At 39.8% G+C, this 23,016-nt stretch overlaps 1 protein-coding gene across 1 annotated transcript in view; it reads right to left on the bottom strand.

Moving 5' to 3' along the window:
* The window catches only part of ANO7 (anoctamin 7), a 38,537-nt gene that overhangs the window by 488 nt on the left and 15,033 nt on the right, over positions 1–23,016 (bottom strand). The window contains exons 11-22 of the mRNA XM_056849885.1: positions 22,177–22,320; positions 21,960–22,097; positions 14,036–14,134; positions 13,848–13,950; positions 13,028–13,139; positions 8,188–8,242; positions 7,218–7,315; positions 6,016–6,164; positions 4,791–4,996; positions 3,452–3,594; positions 2,673–2,763; positions 1,090–1,209 (exon numbers count right to left, since the gene is read on the bottom strand). Of these exons, the coding sequence (XP_056705863.1) occupies positions 1,090–1,209; positions 2,673–2,763; positions 3,452–3,594; positions 4,791–4,996; positions 6,016–6,164; positions 7,218–7,315; positions 8,188–8,242; positions 13,028–13,139; positions 13,848–13,950; positions 14,036–14,134; positions 21,960–22,097; positions 22,177–22,320 (1,458 nt within the window). The remainder of the gene's footprint in view (positions 1–1,089; positions 1,210–2,672; positions 2,764–3,451; positions 3,595–4,790; positions 4,997–6,015; positions 6,165–7,217; positions 7,316–8,187; positions 8,243–13,027; positions 13,140–13,847; positions 13,951–14,035; positions 14,135–21,959; positions 22,098–22,176; positions 22,321–23,016) is intronic.

The raw sequence follows: 23,016 nt of genomic DNA, 5'->3' as shown, positions 1-23,016 counted from the left end.
AGGAGTGGCTGTAACTGGACCACTTAAATGCTTGCCTGGATCAGGGTTTTCTGCGGGGGAAACTCATGGGGCAGTGTACTCAAGGATGCTTTTGAGGGGCTGGGGTAACAGCACTCCAGAAGGCAAAAATCAACAGACTACTTGAGTTTAGCACCCTGGATGCATTTTTGTTTTCATTTTTGGGGTCACTGTTCACTGATGTTGGGGTATAGCGTCTTCAATTTTTTTCCGCTTAGAGCTACTTCTCTATGCATACTTCCAAAAAAATGGGACAGGAATGAACCTCCAATGACATTAACAGGGTATAACTGTATGACAAAGGTTAGATACCTGCAGCTTCGGATCTATTAGGGCTGTAAACAATTCAAAATTTAGTTGATCATCGCTGTCCTTTTAGCCAAGTAAACTTAATTTTTCACAATGCTGAAACTTCAAAAATGCATGTGAGATGAGACAACATGCAGTGTAGTTAGTAAACAGAAAATGGACATTTTTAGTGCCTTTAACTCAACAAAACTATTGTTTTAAGATGTGCCCGTAACTTGCAGCTCCAGCAAGTTTACCTTCCCCTATTAAAGCAGTTAATTGATACACTGATGAGTTAATGGTTGGGTTTCTATTGCTAAAAAATCCTAGAATCTATTCAAGAATTAATGGTGTATTAATGTTACAATATCCCATAAGGTGATATAAGGCAACACAGGAGGGTAGCAGCTTCTAGCTAATTAGGGATTTTTAAAATCACCTTTTAAGTGCTTCTTTTCTCTTGCCCCATATTGTCCATCCACTAACACTCTACATAATCATAACCCCTTTGTGCATACCTGAAATCTATGCTCAGGATGGCTATAAGGACATTCAGGCTGTTAAGACACATGTAGGGCTTAGTTTCATACATACAACCTACAAGTGAAAGCTGCTGTGCTAAACTCAACTGAAGCATTAGGAGGGCAATGAAGACTGCATCCTGAATGAGCCCCACATCTTCAGTTGCTACTAAACCTTTATACATCTGGTTCTATACAAGGAAGCATTTCCCCCAGAAAAAAATGTAGCAAAAACCATGAATTTGTGAGCAGTGAAAATTACCTTGTTCTCAGCTAGAGCTTGCTTTGCTAGATACTGTTCTCGCTTCACCTTTATTGCCACTGTTTCTGGGATATCTGGCACCATCATGTCTATAAGGCGTGCAATGAAGAAAACTACATGCTAGAAGAAAGAAATGTGGGAAAGTTTTATCTAAGCTACAGCACGCAAGTCCTATAAGCCGGAGAGAATGATGTAACCTGTTTTGGAGTCCCCATTGGGGAGAAAGGCGGGTATAAATTCTCATCTGAAACAGTACCTGTTTGGGGTATTTCTGATTGAAAACCAAATGGAATTGTGGGCGCGCTTTTGGATTGGAAATATCCAAATGCACACTTCTAGTATACACAAAGTATATAAGAATTCAGTGGAGACAAGGAATGCCTGTTGCATCTTGTATATCAACGCAGGCGGCCTTTTCTCAGGCACAGAGACACTGAGACTGTTACCATACTTCATTTTCTAGAGCATATAGAAGTCCCATATACCTCAGGACAACCTTGCTAATAGTTTGAGAATGGGCATCTTTATATGCAGTGGTTGAGACAAAGATGCTGCAGGGTATGTCATACTGCAATCCAGCACTGAACAACTCAGACCACAGGGGATGAAGTGTCAGGCTATATGAATACTATTTCTTCTGGGTGGGTAAGGGGGAGTTTTTTCTTAATAGCCAACACTAATTTTTTTGTTAAATGCAGGCTGTATGTGATTGTGCACAAACCTAGCTAATGTACTGGATTATTACAAGGCCCAAACTATCAGCCTGAGTCTTAACAAGGAGATTCAGCCAGATACATCTATGCTAAGTGAGCACCTTACTGACCCTTAAAATAGTGGAGAATAAGCAGCAGCTTGGTCAAACCTTTAAAATAAATAGTACGGCAGCACTACATGGTATCCCTAGCTGTGTTTTTAATGAACAGGCTTTCAGTATTCCTGCAGCAATAACAGTACGGTTCACCTAAAGAGGCAGATATTCTCCCTTCCAAAATTAATTTTGTCAACCTGCCACTTTATTACAGCATGGGGCAAAATCTCCCTCAACCCACCTTCAGGTCCTCCCTTAATGGTTCCCCACCAGCACCCACTTTCTGGCACTATGAGTGACAGTCCAAGATGTTTTTTCTCAACCCTCATCAGATGCAGCTTGGGCATTTGGGGAGAGGGGTTGTTCTCCCGTGATGTCACATACTCAAATCAGATTGCTCTGTAAAAAATACCTTTCATCTTAGCAACAGTGCCCACTGTCAAGCAAAGTTAATCCAGAATAAGGGCACAAATCTTCCTTTCCCTTCCTCACTGCCAGAGCTAATTGACAATACCACTAATATTAAGGAGGTCAATTTTCAAACAAAAAATGACACTAAAGCTGCAGCTGATGGTTTCACAGACTGAGACCTGTCTCAAAGATAAGCTTTCAAAGAAAATTCTTGAGCATGTCTTTCAAGAATTGCTTTGAGGTTCCTAAGGGTCCTATTCATGCTCAAAATGCTTGCCCCTGAACATTCCAAACAACCCTCCAACATGGGAAGTTTTGCAATGGCTGTACAGATGGTAATAGGCATCTATGGAAAGAAGCATACCTCAAATACAATTATGAAACCAAGACGGATCGCCAGTAGATTCCAATAAACTAATGAATACCTGCCACTCTGTTCTCTATATGCACGGTATCTGTGAAGATAAGAGTTTTAAACGCCAAGGTATGATCAAGTAGCCACCCACTGGTCAGCAAAAAATCAACGCTTCCAAAAAATTTTATTGCTTCTCTTAATGCGTTCTTTATAAACCAGTAGTGAACTAACAAAGACGTCAACAATGAAAAATGGAATTAAACCCTGACTACCAGATTGATGTAATAGCTCCTATGTACTTAGTTATGAATAAGGCAAGAACTAGCCAGAGAGTTCGCTCCACGGCTGCAGTGCTATGCACACTTTGCTGAAAGTAAGCCTCATTGAATACAGTATAATTTATTTCCAAATAAGCTTACATGGGATTGCACATCTTAACTGTATTTGGTTTAAACTCATTGGTGAATCTAAACAGTATGAAGCATTTTGCAAATGAGGATTAGCCACCACACCAGATGTACTTTCCATTAAGATAAATGAATTCATTATCCCCCTCTCTACAAAAAAAGTTGAGAAGTACCTTTCCAAATATTACAAGCCAAGATCCTCCCTTAAAGATCAACCACCCACATTCTCGTACCATCTGATCTTACAAAAAAAATTGTACTCCAAATAGGATAATTATTTCCTAAAAGCCATTTTTGAGACCCTATTATCCTTTCAGCAATTTTTGAAGCAGTGGAAGCTATCAGCCAATAGACCTAATACAGAAAAGCAGGCGATCCTACCTGCATGTAGCATTGTTCTCCAGAACAAAGGATTTAGGGGCAAAGGCCAAGGTGAAATCAACATAACCCTGTAAACTGCTGGCACGGGTGTACTGGTAATACAGCCGAGGGAGGAAGTCACAAGTGAAAGCAATCAGGAACGCCTGAAATAGGACGAGCAAAACAGCATCTCACTCTCCCAGCACTACTTTCTGTTCCAGTTGATAAGAGATGTGCACAAAAGACTTACTGTCTTATTCCAACTCTTGATGAAGTATACATGTGTTAATTATATTTCTGCAAACCTCAATGAGAGCATCACCAAGAGTTTCAAGATCCAGCAATAATTCTAATACTAAGTTGAAACAAAAACTGTATCCTGGCCCTGGTGACCTTTGTGGGGATGCAAAGTTTATCCCTCGCCCAACGGTCTTACCAATGGCAATCTGTTTACTTTGGCTCAAAATTTAAAAGAAGGCATTGAGATGGGACTCCATGTATAGCCCCCAATGAGACACATAGCAGCTCTCCTGGGTGATTTCAAATTGGGAAAATGACATGGGGGGAGGGCTACAGCTCCCTCTTACCGTGGGTTCTGATCTGAATCAGGACCTTGTGTCTCAGAGCTGCATTCCCAGCAGGGAACTCTCAAAACAGCTTCTGATAGAAAATTCCCATAGCTGACCCAGAGACAATTGTTAATGTGTAGTTTGATCCTTAAGCTCACTTCTTTCTGCAGTTTTTTTCTTTACACTAGATCATGGTAAAATAATCAAACTCAGAACTGGCTTTTCATTATAACTACTAATTAAGAACCTGTAAGGAAGGAGCCCTGACCTAGATAGTCCTGGTTAGCCTGATCTAGTCAGATCTCAGAAGCTAAGAAGGGTCAGCTCTGGTCAGTATTTGGATGGAAGACCACTAAGGAATTCCAGGGTCTACACAGAGGCAGGCAATGGCAAGCTTCCTCTGAACATCTCTTGCCCTTATAGGGTCTCCATACATTGGCCATGGCTTGATTGGGGGCAGGGAAGGAGAAGAGGACTTCGTGTTCATGCAAGTAAGCTGCTTGTATGACTGGTCTTTTATGCATTTAATGGATAAACTTGTTCATGAATGGATCACTGCCCCTCAGAAGAGAGTCATGCTTTTCCAGACAGTAGAAAGATCTGCCATTGAGATCCATAATTAAATTCTCATTTGCCTTGGAGAAAGAAAGCAGCAAACATACAGTCAAGTCACAAGCATTCCCAGGGCAAACAATAATGACAGGGCAATTGTTCTAGTCAAGATCTCCCCAAACTACATTCATTGTGAGACTCTGCTCTGAAGGTATTCCTTCCACCCCAGTGCCACTCACATTGCTGATAACTGCCAGGTGCGTGATGACCTCCAGGATATTGAACCAGATGCCAATGCCTTGGGCCCGCTCTACAACTGGCCGCCGATATTCACAGACAAACTTCTGGGCATCCAAGCGTATTTCCACCCAGTTGTTGAGTAAGGCAAAGAGAGGTGCCAGTGGGCAGGCAGCCACAAAGATGGTGATGAAGCCAAACTGCAGCACTACAGGAGAAAGAAGAAAGAAATGTGAACTCCCATGGCAGAGGAGGAAGGCGAGGACAGAGACGTGCCCTCCAACAAAATAAGGATGGTCTCACCTTAGAACTTTACAACCAAGACAGGAAATGGTCCATAATCACACTATTTTGACCTTGATAAGGCTGATTGCATTATATCTCATGCAATCTAAAAGACTAGCTAGATAGGACAGCAGGAGATCTTTGAGTGGATCACCTGTGTTTTTTCTTAAAAGCTATCCACCTGAGGATTGATCTGCGCTGCTGAAGGATCACTCTTCCACAATCAGCTGGAAGTGGAATTGAAACAAGGTTTCCACACACCAGTTTGTTTATTTATTTGATTTCAGTATAGCTTCTAGAAATAAAGCTTTGTCCATACCCACAGGCAAGATCTTACTACATATTTCAGGACCGGTTCAGCAAAGGTTTCACTTCTCTCTGCAGTGTTCCTTTTGATCATTTGGGTTACAGCCTAGTTAATTTCTTCCTTTTCTCCCAAGTGGCTGACCATGGTGTTCATAAATCAGGTCTTAATATTCAGTTATTGGGGGTTACCGCACTTTGTATTCCCAGCGATGTATTAAGAGTTTGAAAATGTTATAAGAAACACTGCTTTAAAAGGGTTTTTGGATACCATGGCTTATAAATGGTTGGAAGACGTCTTCACAGCTAAAGGGGCCAAACAAAGTGCGAACAGTATTTTTTGTAACGTTTTCAAACTCTTAATACATCGGTGGGAATACAAGTGCGGTAACCCCCATTGTTTGGGATGGGGTGCTGGTAAGAATGGCAATTAAATATTGCTTTTCACTTTTGCAGGCAAAGATGAAGAGTTCACACAGGGGCCTGCAGCATTTCATATCAGCCCTAACATAATAATACTGAAACATTTAAAGATCACCCTGCTTTTTTGACTGCTGCAATGCACCAATTAGATGTTACCAGTGAACAGTCCACAATTATCTTCATTATCTATCTTTTGCTCTCCCAGATGACTCATACCCATTTCTAGGTATTCAGCAAAGAGCCCCTCATAGGGCAGCAGTTCATAATCCCTCTCCCAGAGTGGATTCATGAGTCCTTCCGGATCCTCCTTGCTCCACCTGTTTTTTGATAGAAGACTCCGCCTATGCCACCAAGTTTTCACCTTCCTAGGGAGAAGAGAGGGACACAGTTACTAGAAGATCAAGGTTTCCTTCTTTCTCAATTAATAGACTACACAAGGAATGCCAGCTTAGTGTCCACTTTGCTTCATCCACCACAAGACAAAAATTTATCTGTCCCCAGATCTCCAACACCTTGTGCAACTGCATGGTAAGTTTTGTACAAACCTGTGAGAGCTGCTTCCCAGCTGGTGGTTTTAGCCAGACCGGACTCTCCTCTGTCTAGGGTCCACCAGCTGCCCATAGACAGATGCGCACCTAAAGAGCTGGTGTAGTGACCCCTTGTATAGAACTGGTCACTGTACTCATAGGGCAAGGCAAGCTAGTCCTCGGGAAGACAATCAAGATTCAGGTGAATGGGGAAGAGTTCCTACACTGACTCCTCAGGGAGCTCAGCTCTTGAATTTAGGTTGGAGGTAGGCTCTTGAAGGGGGTCAGGTGTTCATCTGCAAATGCTAGAAGCCTCCAGACTAAAATAGGAAAGCTGGAGTTCCATTAGCTATAGTGTACATTTCAGAAACCTGGTGGGAGAGGACAAGCAAGCAAGATACAGCTATCCCTGGAAAAAAGCTATGTATGAAGGCTCTACGCCAAAGAGTGCACAGAATCTAATCAACTAGACATTTTAGACCCACTAAATATTAGCATTGCTAATATTAGGGAGTCAGTGTAATACGGTGTCAGCCCAGGACTGGGAAGACCCCACTGAGCCATGAAACTCTCTGGGTGACCTTAGGACAAACACTCCCTCTCAATCTAACCTACCTCATAGGACTGTTGTAAAGATAAAATGGAAGGGGAGAACCATACACACTGCCACCACCTTGCTGGAGGAACTTTTTTAAAAAGTGTGATAGTGATAGATAGTGCTCTCACAGTGCATTTGTCCACATGACCAAGGACAGCCACATGCCCTTGCATAAACACAACCACTTTGCAAATCAGCCTTAAAATACACTACAGGTAATCAGTTAAAGTCTGAGTGCCCATCCCAGGTTTACATGACTCAAGCAAAGCACAAAATCACAAGATTGTACTCACGGGATGAGGATCTCCTGCACATTGTTAATTATTTGCTTTCCCACCATGATGACCAGCAGCTCCTGGGCAAGTTCAATGAGGCAGCCACCTGGTCCACACTGGACAAACAGGAAGAAGCTTTAGAACAAGAAAGCAGAGCACCTGGCAGACATTCACTAAGAAGTACTTCAAGCCAGGACCCGAGCATCATGTTGTCCTGTCTGAGATGGAGGGTCAAGCAAAGGATGGTCTACAGTGGGTTCTTCCAAACAGAAGATGAGGCTCTAAACTTGCATCTCATTGATGAGATCTCTGACTGTACCAAATGAAGGCTCACGTAATAGAATACTTCTTTATATACCTGGATGGATAGATGGTTTCCTACATATATAGCTTTCAGGGAGAAGACTAGGCTAGAACCCTTCTTCATGATGTCTGGTTTCCTATGTGCAGGTAATGATTAATACATGTGAATTCCCATAATATTTATTAAAGTGAATGTGAAATGGTACAGTCCTGACAGATCACCTGGCTTACTATTTGAGAGATCTCAGTTCCCTATTTTCTCAGTACACTAATCACAGTGTACCTAGGTCTCATTAGGTCTCATGGCAAATTACAAAGTACATGGCTGTAGGTCACCAACTAATTATAACATCTAAATAATTTATTTCATCAAGTAAACATCAAATATATATATGGTTAGATAGTAAAAGTTCTGCTTCATACTATAATCCTTCTTTGAGAAACTACACCAGCCTCAGAGACTGCCATCATAGGAGAACACTGAACCAAGCAGGGTAGAATCTGGCTAGGAACATGGAATGGCTAGAAGATATTGTGGTGAGTTATCCCACTCCCATGGGCTTGAAGCTAACAAAGCTTCCTTCTTCACCTGACTTTGGAATGGCTTATCCAATTTTCTTAACAAGAGTTTCTTAGGAGCTGTGAGATCCCCATACCATGTCCTTGTCTCTTGTGAGATACTTACATCCTCATTGCGGATGCCAAGCAATTTGTTGTAGTGTCCTGGATAGCCTACAAACCTGGAGGTGAGGGAGAAAAAGACAAGCCAATCAAGGCTTCTAGCTTATACACTCTTACCCAGGAATACTGAGAAACCATAGGAAAAGGAAAAGCTGGCAGAGACAAAAATGCAATTTACTATATCCTTGCCATAAAACAGAATTACCCAAAGGACTATAATTTCTGTTTGATGCAATGATATTTCATAACTTTTGGCTTGGTAATAAGATGAGGATCTAGTTTTCTACTTGGGTGATACCAGGATACAAAAATCACATGCCGTGTCCTCTTGCAGACAGCAACTGTGCTACTGCCTAGGATTCATCAGTTCCATCCTGCGGACACTCTTCCCCCTCTCTTCAATCTCCAGCAAGTGCTGTATTATTACTCCTACATTTTCATACATTATTTCTCAGCATTATCTTATATTTGCATAATTGCACAGAGTGTAATGGGGGTAGGAAAACTGTATGGTAAAGATTTTGATCCCAACTTGCTAAAGATCAGCAGCATGGATCAGCCTTTGATAAAAGGCATCACCAAATCCAACACAACCCATTTCTAAAGTTCAATGGGTGAAAAAATTAGAGCCTAGTGCAGTAACTGGGAACCTGTCTTTTTACCATTTTATTAGTGGAACAAATCCCAAAACATATGTCTCTTTTCTTCAAATGTCCCTAGTTCCTTGAGATGTGAGATTCCCACAGCCCTTGTGATTGCAGCATTGACATGCCGAAAAAAAGGAAGCCAGTAAAAAAAAATCTAGGATGTTAGCACTATGGACAGTCACTCTTGATTTTAATACAGCTTCTCGAACAGGGTTTGTAAATATTGCACCTGACCCAAAATGGTCTAAAATTTCCCCTACAGGTCTTTGACTTATCTTTCTGTATCAAGCAGGAGAGACTGCATTTGTTCCTCCTCTTGAACGGGCCCAGGACGTTGTTTCTAACGGTCTGACACCCACATTTCATTGTGAGGCAACATACACAGAAACAATCATATGGGCATTTCAGTCACTCCCCAGGAGCACACCGACAGGAGTCTGATACACATCTCAGTGCAAAGTTTATCTTCACTCTCTCTAAGCCTAACTACATGTTACATACAAATCTTAGTAAGAATCCCAATAGATCTGGGGAATGCTTAACCTTTGTCTGCCCACTGCTTTTCTGATTCAAATAACCTCTACCAACCCTGTGGCGTTCCATAATATTTGTGTACCTTTGGAAACACATATCTGAAAGTCCATGGAAGGGAAAGTCTAAGAGACACAAACAAAGCAGCAGCAGGAAGGGAAAGAGTTAAGTAGCCTCTCCCCCGCAGGACTTTTCTTCTTCAAAACACCCCTCTCCTAAAGCAGCTTTTTCTTCCCTCCCCCCAGCACCTTCAGGATTTTATTTTATTTTTAATTTTATTATTTTCTACAATTCAACAAAAATAAACATATCTCAACAATATATTCAGTTGTAACTGCTTGTAACAAAAAAAGTTCATTGCTATTACTGAGAATATGTTATCTATAATATTCAATGCTATCTACTATATGTGACTTCCCCGCATCTTCTTCAGTCACTAATTCTACTGGTTAACACTTTTGCATTTCAAATTAATTTCTAATCCTTATTTTCTCTCATACAGACTTGCTTTAAGCTATCTATACTACTTCTATAAGCAATTTCAAGTCCTACCTAGTTATAATATTATCATCATTGTCTCTATATAACATTCTATTATTCTATAATAAAGGGATTAGATCAATACATAAACAAATTTTCCCATTTGAAATTTATCAAAGTAAATCCACCGTGGCTCTCTTACACCCCAAAAATAAGCATCATTTTAGCCATTATCTTGTTTTGGGAGGGGATCTGCCAGTCCTTCTTTATTTCCCAATCCCCACCCCCCGTTTTTCAATATAGTAGCTGCAATTCTGGCCTCTGAAAATGTAAAAGAAGATCCCAGTGATTGTATCCATTGGCTTCTTGTTAAAATTTCCAGCAGCTTCTTGGTAAAATCCTTCGTCATGTCTCCCTCCATCGCTGGCTGCCAGGAAGTGTTTTCTTGGGATAATAATGTTCCTCCTGTCAGCAGTAACTCAGACAAGTAGATTGTAGAGGTATTGAGTTCTCTCATGTTGCTCTCTCTCATTGCCAGCTGGTCACTTGCAGCTACCTCTTTAAAAATAAATTGTTCTAATTCATTGTAATTTTTTCCATTTTATCACCATTTCCACATAGCATTCAATCGTCATCTCCTTAGTAGAATCTTTTTTTTCCATTGACATAATTGTTGTCATATCTTGGGTCTTCATATCGTGGATCTCCTCAATAATTGTGTCCAGTTTTCCATTAATTGATTTAAATAGGGTATTCATCACCTCAGCTAGTTGAAATACTTGATGTGAGAGCGCTTGTTGTTTTTCAAAGACTAAATCTTGTTGCACTGCAAACATGTCCATTTGTTTGAGTAACATCTCTTCCATCCTCTTGTTTGACATATCTGCTTGTATTCTTATATAGAAGCAGGCTTTGTAATTTTCAAGATATCCTCAATTATGCTTCAAAGCAGCACAGATAAAGAAAAAGTAGACAGGAAACTGCAGTATCATAGACCCTGCGTCATCTCCTCTCGGTGGTTAAGTGGTAGGAACGATTTGATGGTTACACCGGGGAGATTCACTTCAAGTCTTCCAATCTGCCCTGTCTTTTCGATGGTAACAAAGCCCTTCTTATTATCTTCCGGTCTTAAGAGGCGATGTGGCTGGACATTGAATCAAAGAGAGCCGGAAGTGGGGGGGGGGAAGGTTTTCGTCTCCCTCCCTCCCCTCAAAGCATTTAATTGGCAGTTGTAAAGTCATTCAAAAGTCCCTTTTATTGCGTCTACTCACTGATCAAGTTGATAAGGTCTTAGTCAGTTCATTTAATGGCATTTGTTTATTTTAAAAGTCTCGTTACGCTGGGCAGGGAGTTGCCGGTTTTCGTAGGTGTTTTTATCGTCATTCAGGTCTTCTCAATCAAGATAAAGGCAAAAAGTGTCTTTTTACTCACTCTGACTTCCAAAGGTGAGGCTTCTTGTTCTTTTCATAGATTATTTGATGTTAATGTATAGAGGAGGTCAAAGCCTATAATCCAAAGAGTCGTCCGTGGCAATGGTAGCCCCTATGTGCCGGCGGGGACAACTTCCAAATCTACGAGAGGCTTAATAAAAGCTCTCTCAGAGAACATGGGAGTCCAAACCGCTCTTGAAGGCTGCAGGGGAATTTCCTGCTTCCCGATCCACTATTTAGGACCGAGTTGGAGTGCTTTTTGCACTCCAAATCAAAACGACTCTTGGTGTCTCCTGGGAGCCCCCAGGAAACAATGGCACTCGGACTAAACGCTCTACAGGAAGTCTGCACCTTCAGGATTTTATCATATGCACTGGTCTGTACCATTTAGCTAGGCCTCAGTACAGTACCCGATATTTATTTATAAATTTTAGTCAAACAAAATGTTGTCAATAAAAGTGATAAAATCATAAAAACAGCAGCATAAGAATTATCAGTACTCAAACAAGCCAGGGGCACAAAAACAGGACACACACATTCAGCAGCCTAAAATATCCATAAAACAATCCTCAAGCTAGTAGCCCAGCCTCAAGCCAATTAGGCTGTCAATATAAGAACCAGCACTTTGAACTGTGCCTGGAAACAATTTTGGTTGGAGACTGAACCCCACCAGCTATGCCAAACAGCTGGCCACCGGCAGCCAGGGCTTTGTGCTGTCCAGTATTCCTAAGTATTTGGCACACACAGCCTCTGAATCCATTTGGCTTTTCCTACTGCCCCCCACTCAGAGCTGACATTGTTTCTGGCCAGTAGATGGCAACAGGACTCCATCCATATTTTCCTATCTTCTCCAATATCAACTAATGGCATGCAGAATAGCTGCTCAGTTTGCAATCCTGACAAAATCTTGAAGTTTGAAGCAAACTATTAATTTCCACTGAACGCATTGGGTGGAGTCCAACCCACACCTGCACAGAAACCAATAAAGGCCTTCCCCTTACATGAGGGTGTGATGGACAACTAACTGCAGATGCATTATATCTGTCTGAAATCACTGAGTAACAGCAAGTTCAGGAAAAATTCTACTGTTTACCTGAGAGAGGTCTGTTGAGAGTGTTGGTTAGGAAGGAGAGTGGGTGGGGCAGAGAAGAGAGTGAAGGATCTGGGAGGATCCTGAAAAAGGGAAGTGGAACTGATAGTCCTCTCCAGAAGGAAATAGCTCCTAGGAAAGAGGGGGTGATCTCTATCAAGTGTTAAGGATGGAAAATTAGAACCTATGTGTATATTCCTGCCTCCACAGATTTTAGCAATTTTGTGTCAGCTAAGTTTGTGCCTATTTCTCTAAGTAGTAACAGCAATCTGATCTGTGTCAACAGTTAAAAACACCTATCTGTAAAACAGTGTTGTGACAAACTATTATATATAGTTATACAGTTTCCCTCATTCATACCTCTTGCCTTTTCACCTGCCAAGTTTAAAACAAACTTCCATGACAGTCTAACTTGACCATTTCCATGTGGGAGTGGAATAAAACAGTTTATATGTTGAGAAATTGTATCAGCCTCATATATGCTGTATTCAATCATATACCATCAAAGGGTTTTCAGTTCCTCTGCGTCCTAGGCTGGGCCAAGTGTTACCTGAAAACACTAAGGTGTGCTTGGACCAAGCTTCAGTGGTATGAGACAACCTTTCAAGCTCCTCCTTGGACCACAGAGAAAAACTGCCTCCCCTTTAAGGATTCCAAACAACTTACCTGCCCTTAAAGAATGCAATGTAGATGGGAGAAGAGTAGAAATTGACAAACTCAAAGACAAACACCTTAAAGGTAAAAGCATCTTCATACATGGTTTGAGTGCGATGCATTTCTGTGGAAGGAAACAAAGGGGTGCTATGAAACTTAAAATACCAGCATGGAAGCACAGTAATTCATAAAAAGGAAACAGATAACATTTTTTAAAACAAACATATCATCTAAAACTGTCCAGCAGGGAGGGGGGAGGAAACTATCAAACCATAAAATCAACTAACTGTAAAATATGAACAGCATTCCACACTTGGGGTGTCACAACCAAGGAGGCTTCTCCAGTTAAAAGGATTAAGTACCAGGTGATGTGAAAGACCCCTGCCTGAGACCCTGGGGAGCCACTGCCAGCCTGGGTAGACAATACTGATGCTGATAGAACCATGGTCTGATTCAGTGTAAGGCATCTTCTCCATATGTTCACTTGAGCCTTTACTTCTTGTGAAAGTTTGCCGCACCTTATGAAAAGAAGGATGGCAGCACATGGCCTATGAAGAAGACCTCTGCTGATGAGCATATGGGAATTTAGGGTGAAGACAGACAATGTGTGTACAGACATATACAAAAATATGGTCCCCCCTGAGGAAAGGGTACTCAGAATGCTGATAACAGATACAAACTTCTCTCAGAGTTTCTAGTTTGACCCTGCCCTTCCTGGAGCTGTTTTGAGCTTAAAAATAAACCACGATTTTGTTGTTGTTGTTGCTTTTTTAAAAAGTAAAAAAGCAAGACGTGCAGGGAGAGAAGCAACTCCATAACCCAGTCCACTTACCCCACTTGGTAAGAAAGCGTGCCAGGGCAAGATAAATTCTCGAAAGGATGAGGATGAAGATTAGATTCACCACTGAGCCCGTGATGCTGGCAATACGAGAGGCCTGAAGAAAGTAACAGGAGACACTGTAATATCCAACTACAAGGGACAAAAAAGAGAGTGGAAAAACAGTCACACAGAGGACTTACTGAAGCCACGACGAGGAAGTTTCCGGACCTGGACACAACCACGGCAATGATAGCCCGGTAAAGGATGATGGAAATCAGGAACATCACCACTACAGCAATCTGCAGGCATGATTGGTCAGAATTAGTGGTAAGAAAACCAATCGTTAAAACTTCATATAGTGCTTTAGAGTGTTCAAAGAGCTATACATTAATTACCTTGTTAATCTTTAGAACAGCCCCATGAAGGCCAGAGTAGATATTACATGTGACAGAACCCCCAAAGAAAAAGATGCTCCCAGAGGGGCAACTGCAATCCAAGAAGTGGTTCAGTAAGGAACAGCAATGTGGACTAAAAATGTGTGTAGAGGCCCAGAGTGGAAGGAGAGTCGAGTTCAGTACCGGAGAAGTGACCAGACTGCCCCTCTGGAATCTTCTGTGGTTGGTTGATTGCTTAAAGGTGGTCATTAGATAATGTTGCACATGTGTGTGTTTAACATCTTGTTTGGTCCTCAGTTAGGAAAACACTTTTTCCATACTACATTTGGAGAACTAAGATAAAGAGATAGCTTTGCCTAAGGGTTTGTAGCTGAGGTAAGATTGGAACCAGGAACTTCCCAGGTCAGTGTCATAGTGACTAAGCAACACCAACTACCACACCACAAATCAGCCCCACTGAGCTCTTCCTGAATCAAGAAATTCACACAACTGAGAAGTTCCCACCATAAGACAAACCATCACATTTTTATTCTGCCCTTCCTCCATGGAGCTCAAAGCAACACAAATGATTCCTCCCTCCTCCTTACAACAACCATGTGGAGGTAGGTGAGGATGAGTGTGGGTGACTGGCTCACAGTCACCCAATCAGCAATATCAGCAAATCTGGCACTCTAAGCACTGACACTGACTAAGTGGATTTATGCTGGATTCTTATTACCATGCTTTTAGGGAAAACCACTTTACATGTTTACACAAATTACAGAGGTAATTAAATCCATCATGCGACAGATCCAGCTGCAGGGTTATTTGCAAAGTCATTATAGGAAAGCAAAAAAGTGATCACTGTTAGATTAGACCTGAAATGGTTCAGAAAAAAATTCAGCCATTGCACTTCCATAACGCAGGATGCCACAGCCACATATCAGCACCATGAGTCCATAGATAATCAGATTTGGGGGATTCTAGACACCAAATAGAGAGCAAATTCCATTTACTGAAGCTCTCCAAAGTTTGTCTCTTGATTCAGTAGGAGAAGTCAGCCCCACACAAATGTAGCTGTGGCTATGCTAGTTGCTCCAAGGGGACTTTACTACTCATAGCTGGGATGAAGAACTCATTGGAGGATCAACAGTTTGTCTTAGCAGAAGGTACAGCAGTCATGGAAATTATGACTTTGCTTTTCTCCTGTTTCCAAGTTCTCTTTTTAACCAGGACAACAGTGTTGACAAGTCAAGGGTCAGAGAAGCAGGAACAGGTAACATATCTTGTCTTCATCTCTCCCAGTGCTCCTGTACGGCTTTCCACAAGAAACGGCACAAAAAGCTGAGTGTACTCTACTCATCCCACCTCAATTGCCACTTTTAACCACAGCAGTTCAGGGGCATCAAGTAGAATTGCTCAGCTGTTAAGACTTAAATTAAAGCCTCACTTCCGGGTCGGACGGCCCCCCCCGCCACAAGCGCGGAGCCGCGCTCTTGCTGCCTCGCTGCCGCGGGGCGATTATTTCGCCCCTTAAAGATCCGGCAAGCGGCTCCCCTCGGAGTAAGAGGGGAAGCAGAATCGGGTGCCAGTGGCGGACCTGTCAGCGGAGTGAGAGCCGCTATGAAATCGGCGGCGGTCGCTCAGACGGGATTCCGCTGCATAGCCGGCGCCATCTTAAAGGCACAGCAAGAAGAAAGCGAGGTGGGATCCAATTTATATTAAATTTGGAACGAATAATTTTTTTTTCTTAATTAAAATAGCAACTTGGGGTGTGTGGCAGTATTGTTTATAAAAGACTCAGTTTAGAACCATCTATAGCTTCGTTACGCTTTGTTTTGTGACTTTTGGCTTTTTGCCAGCTGTGTGACGCACTACAAAAAGTTTCTTACTAAGCAAGAACTTGGAAATAAAAGACAGGAGTTGGAGAACAATCAAGTGACATGGAATAAAAACATTTAAGATGTCATAGTGATTGCTTTCTCTGAACTGGATTCTTACATCTGAAATAACTTTTGTGTAATGATTTAAAAGAAAAGTTCTGCCCCCCCCCACCTCCCTTTTTTCCCCTCTTTGGATTACAATTACTAGCTGTTCTGTCTTCAGCTTATACAGTTTGCAAATGGGAGAAAAAGAGAAACACTCCAAGGATATTCTTAAAGATACAAAGCTGGTGGGACCACTCCCTCAGAGAAGGCCTTCTGTGACTCAAATTGTAACCAAACAGACAATTTCTCCAGGTGCACCTACATCTGTTGCTACCAAGATGACTCCAAAAGCAAAGCCTGAAGTAACACTGACTTGTGTATTTGAACTTTTAACTAAGACTCATCAAGATGTTGCTGAAATGAAACAGGAGTTATCCTAGAATACAGCTACTACATCCCAAAATTCTGCTGCAATAGCTACTTTGCAAGATACAATCTCATCTCTGACTATCAGGCAAGATAGGGTTGAAACCAAGTTAAAGAAAAACACACAGGAAATGAAAGAAACCAAGAAGAAGGTGGACACCCTTGAGATGGCTATTGCATCCTCATCTGACAGAGACGAGAAACAACAAGACCAGATGGCGATGATAGAGCTTAAGATAAAGGAATCCTCGTTACGCATACGTGGTTTGAAAGAAAAAGTTGAAAATCGGGATTTACGTGGATATCTGGCAGTTCTCTTGGCAGACTTTTTACAAGAATCTGAAGAAGTTACTACAGGGATGATTGTGACAGCTTATAGAATGAATTCTGAATATGCAACCAGAAATAAAGTACCTAGAGATTGCCTGCTTCAATTATTTTCGAGGAGTCACCGGGACTTGATACTTAATAATCACTACAAGACACCATTAAAAGTAGAAGGTGAACCTTTGAGATTGATGAAGGAAATACCGGCAAGATTGCTGAGGTAAAGGAAAGATTTTATGGAGATTGTTCAATGTTTAAGGCTCAATGGAATCCAATATCGATGGGAATACCCTCAGGGTATCTCCTTCACTTTTAAAACAAAAAGGTTCAAGTATACAGAAGTGGACAAGGCCGAGCAGTTCTTAAGAAGATATGATGCAGAATTGGCGAAACTTACTAAACCAACTAAGCAAGTTCCAATCAGAGAATCTACGGAAGAAGAAAAGGCATCTGAAGCATCTGGAGGGGGAGATTTGCCAACAGACTCTCCAGAGGACTCTCCAATTGATGAAGCTGAAGACTAAAGAATGGGGGGAAGGGGGGCAATAAGAAAAATGGTTGTTTACGTTGTGTATGGAAGAGTATCGGATCTAACTGATTTTTGATATGTTACAGGTTTTATCTTGGAACATCAACGGATTGAACTCTCCTAATAAAAGGAGGAAAATATTTCACCAGCTACATAAAAGTAATGCTAATATTATTTGTTTACAGGAAACTCATATACTCCCAAAGGATATATTTAGGTTGGAGCATTCACGGTTGGGTACACTTTTCACGGCATGTAATAATAGTAGAAAAATTAATGGAATAGCAATGTATATACCTAGTTCATTGGAACCAAAAGTAGTCTTCCAAGATACAGAGGAAAGAGTTTTGTTAGTTGAAATAACATGTGGCTTTCAGAAGTTAATGCTTGTGGGAATATATGCGCCTAACATAAACCAAAAAGTTTTTTATGATAAACTTGCAATATTATTAGCTGAATATGCCACAGAAAAAATGATATGGATGGGGGATTTTAATGGTGTTAACGTACCTAAGATAGACAGATCTGGAAAAAAGAAGAAAGCAACTAATGAAGGAAAATTGCCAGGGGTTTTTGATGTTCTTACCGATCAATGGAATATGTTTGATGTCTGGAGATTGGCACATGGTAATAAGAAAGGATATACTTTTTTTCCCCAAAGACACATTACATATTCCAGGATAGATATGTTGTGGTTATCGAAGGGCCTAATAGAGAAATCAGAAGATTCAGAGATTTTACCTAGGGTTCTGTCTGACCATAATGCGGTTTCAGTTAAAATCCAAATGGGAGACAGAGGATACAAACCCTGGAGAATTAATGATTTTCTTTTAAAAAATACTAAAATGGTCATTAAATTGAAGATGGATATACAGAATTATTTTAAAGAAAATATGGATAAGGGTACCCGTGAAGATATAGTCTGGGATGCTGGAAAGGCAGTATTTAGAGGATTGTTAATCCAACAAAATACAAGGTGGCATAGGGAAAGGGAGAAAAAGAGAAAACACATACTAGATGAAATAAGACAAGGTGAAAGATATTTAAGTAGGCTGCAAGATAAAGCAGCTAAGCAGGAACAGCAGGTTAAGATTAGAAATTGGCAACAACAATATGAATTTTTAATTGCAGAAGAAATTGAAAGTAAACTTATGTATAATAAACAAAGATTTTTTGAACATGCAAATAAGCCGGGTAAAATGTTAGCTTGGCAACTTAAGCAGAAGGAAAAGAAAATACCAATTACTCAAATTAAAAAGAATGGTAAGATTACAAGAAAAAAAGAGGAGATTTTAGAAACATTTGTAGAATTTTATACAAATTTGTATAGGAAAAATGCTGTCTCAGAGGTAGAAATGGATAAGTATCTTGTTAAAGGGGACTGGGGGAAAATAACACAGGAAAACAAAGAATTTTTGGACTCTTTAATAACTAAAGAGGAGTTGGAAGAAGCAATAAAAAAAAGTAAATTAAACAAATCTCCCGGCCCAGATGGATTTAATGTATCTTATTATAAAACATTTAAAGATCAGTTAACTCCTTATTTATTGGAAGTAATGAACTTAGCATTGAAAGAAGGAACTATTCCTCAAACTTGGAAACAAGCAAATATAACATTAATACCAAAGGTAAATTCTGATATATTGGAAGTTAAAAAGTTTAGGCCAATTTCATTGTTAAATGCTGATTATAAATTATTTGTAGCAATATTAGCCACTAGATTAAAAAGAGTATTAAATCAAGTAATACATGAAGATCAAGCTGGTTTTTTACCTGGAAGGTTGATGAGTCAGAACGTGAGGGTGGTAATTGATCTTTTAGAATATGTAGAACAAGATACAACGCCAATAGCTTTGATATTCTTGGATGCTGAAAAAGCTTTTGATGATGTCAATTGGCAGTTTATGTCTAAGATGTTAGATTTTATGGATTTTGGTGTGAATTTTAAAACAGCTATAAAAGGAATATATACACAACAAACTGCCAACTTGATTATAAATGGGTCACTATCACCAAATATTGAAATACAAAGGGGAACGAGACAGGGATGTCCTCTTTCCCCTTTACTGTTTATTTTAGTATTAGAACTTTTACTGTATAATTTTAAAACAAATGATGATGTAGTTGGTGTACGTATAGGTAAAAATCATTATAAACTTAAAGCATATGCGGATGATTTAGTTTGTTTTTTGACTGATCCGATTGAACAAGTTGACAGATGGAATAAAATTTTGGAGGTTATGGAAAGCTTTCAGGTTTTAAAATTAATAAAACTAAAACCAAGATTTTAACTAAGAATATGACTCTTTCACAACAACAAATATTAATAAAAAAGACGGGGTTTAATATTGAAAATAAAGTTAAATATTTAGGTATATGGATATCAAATAATAACCTTAATTTATTTCAAGATAATTATGTGAACCAATGGCAACAGATAAAAAAGGACTTGATAAGTTGGGAAAAATTGCCACTATCATTGTGGGGAAGAATTTCGGTAGTTAAAATGATGATAATGCTTTTCTTGTTTCAAAACCTTCCAATAGTTAAGGGTGTACAGATATTTGACGTTTGGAAAAAAGATATTATGAGATTTCTCTGGGGTAAAGAAAGACACAGGAATGCATATAATAATTTAATTGAACTGAAGGAAACGGGAGGATTTGGTCTACCAGATTTGAAGTTGTACTATCAAGCAGCATGTTTCACCTGGATTCTCTTAGAGAACCAGAAATTATTAGAATTAGAAGGATTTAAATTGAGATTTGGGTGGCATGCTTACTTGTGGTATGAAAAAGAGAAAGTAAATAAAGAATTTAACTCTCATATTATTAGGAAAAATCTATTAAAAATATGGAATAAATACAAGGATGTTTTTGAGAGCAAAACTCCCGGTTGGATTAATCCTGTAGAAGCATTCTTGAGAAGGGGTATACATTTAAATTTGGATGGTAACAATTATAGAGAAATGATAGAATATAAAGATGGTATATGGGTATTGAAATTAAAAGAAGAACTTCAGATTAAAGATTGGTTCATGTATTATAAATTAAGAGATGTTTTTAACAAAGATAATAAGTTGGGTTTTAATCAAACTAAATCGGAATTTGAGATTATACTTTCAAAGGGTAATAAAGGATTGATAGGGAGGGTATATAAATTACTTATAGAAATAAATCTAGAACAGGAAAGGATTAAGCCGGTGATGTTGAAATGGATGAGAGATTTAGGTTATAATACAGATCTGGAAATATGGGAGAATTTATGGAAAAAGGAATTTAAGTTTACCATTTCAAATGAAATAAGAGAGAACTTGTATAAAATGTTTTATAGATGGCATATAACCCCAGTATTATTAAGTAAAATGAAGAAAGAAGATGAAGCTTTATGTTGGAAATGTGGTGGGGAAATTGGTACATTTATGCATGTTTGGTGGTTTTGTAAAAAAATAAGGAGGTTTTGGAGATTAGTTTTGAATGAAACTAATAATTTGATTAAATCAGTAATTAAGAGAGATCCCGCCTTTTGCTTATTGGGTATTTCAAAAAAAGATTTAGATAAAGGTGACAGAGTCATATGTCAATATAGTTTTGCAGCAGCAAGAATTATAATTGCAAAAAAATGGAAGCAAACAAATAAACCTTCAATTAAAGAGTGGTGAGAAAAATTATGGATGTATATGCGGATGGCCAAAATTACAGCTTCTTTACACGGTAAAGATATGGAGGAATTTAAATTTACATGGTTAAAGGCTACCGCATAGTGGGATAAAGTGGCAAAAACGGATTTTAAAAGTATAGTTAACGAACTATAGTATGATAAGATTTTAATATGATATAATTATAGATATTTTATTTGGTAATGCCATAACACTCCATCGGAAGTCCAATGGTGAAGGGCACTGTGGTGGGGGGGTGGGATTTGGATTCAGGGCACGATGGAATTTAGAGAACTGAACATTGTATTAGTATGCTGAACAAGTATTGTATCGTGCGCTGAACATGTATTTTTCTGTTTTTGGTTTTTTTTATTATTAACGTGTATTTTTTTCTTTTTTTTTCTTTTTTGTTGTTGTTTATGTTTTATTATAAAAATAATAAAAAATTATTTAAAAAAAGACTTAAATTAAAGCCCATGGCAGAAGTTTACTGTGGCTTTCAGAGAATGGTTTCCCTCATCTCTGCTGCAAGGTTCATAGGGCAGGAAACCCATAGCCAACTTGATAAAAGCCTGAATGTGTAGTTTGGTCTTTTAAAAAAAGTAAACTGAGGCAGACAGGCAATCTAAGTTGCTGGAAAGTTCCTGATGGTCGAACTTTCCCTGGAGGGCTAGTGGCACCCAGGAGGAAGAGGTACCAAGCCCCAGTAGTTCTGCTTGCACTGCAGGGGCCACTCGCCGTTCTGACCCAAAGTTAAATATTCAAGTTCTCGTCTGAAAGAAGGTTTTAGTAAAGAAAAAAGTGCAGATAAAAGGGTTTTACCTGTCACTCAGCTCTGTTTGACCTCCCTCTCCCCCTCCCCACGAACAGCAGCTCCCTCACCATCACGATGATGACCATCGATCCTGCAATGATTCTTTTGAAACGATTCTGCCTGGGGAAATATGGTTCTTCCTCTCCAGTAATTGGATTTTTAGTTGTCATGGGAGCCATGGCAGTGAACTGGGGCCGTGGTCGTTCCTACAACAAAGACAATCTGAGGTTTACAGTATTTCAGTGTGAGGCTTTAGCTACATTTACCCCTCCCCAAGACCAGTACCTCAATATCTTCAAAATCCGAACAATCCCAGCGGTATGTCAGGGTGGCATTCATTCGCTTCCAGTACTCAAGGAATGTGACTGCCCACAAAGACATGAAGATACTGAAGAAGACAGTTCCACCATGGTCAAAGAGGCGACCTGCCTGAAAAGCCAGAAAAGAACTGAAGACAATAGTATGTCAAATGTATTGAGCAGGTTCAATGGGGCGGTGAGCCAAAGTATATATAATGGCAGTACATCTGTGCCTGTAAATCTGGGTCTTTCCCAGTCATAAATAAAGTGTGGAATGGGGGTATTATTTAAAGTATCAAGTGGATTAATGGTCAGAGGGTTGCTGAACCCTAGGAAAACATGGGCTTGCTGATGTAACACATTGTTTGGTGCTAAGAGTGATACACAGGGTTTGTTGTAAAATGCATTAAAATCAAATTACAGAAGACACCAAAATAATTGTCTATTCTGTATAACATTGTTTAATAATCTTCAAACAGCCCAGTTAAGGTAATATATAATTGATATTTCTTTTTGGCCTTAGTAGAACTTGTGTCCTGACCTGGATGGCCCAGGCTAGCCCAATCTCATTGAATCTCAGAAGCTAACCAGAGCTGGCCCTGGCCAGTAATTGGAAGGGCGACCACCGAGGAATGCCAGGATCATGATGCAGAAGCAGGCAAAGACAAACCACCTCTGAACAAAACCCCATGGAGTTGCCATAAGTGAGCTGTGACTTGATGGCAAAAACAACAACAACCACCACCTTGTACATGAATATTATTAAAGGAAGAATTACAGACATGATAGATTTTGGAACATGTTACAAAACATACTTCTAAGAAAC

The sequence above is a fragment of the Euleptes europaea genome, chromosome 5, assembly GCF_029931775.1.
Source record: "Euleptes europaea isolate rEulEur1 chromosome 5, rEulEur1.hap1, whole genome shotgun sequence".
Classification (NCBI taxonomy): Eukaryota; Metazoa; Chordata; class Lepidosauria; order Squamata; family Sphaerodactylidae; genus Euleptes; species Euleptes europaea.
Note: the sequence above shows the minus strand (reverse complement) of the source record. Positions and strands in the feature narration are given on the sequence as shown.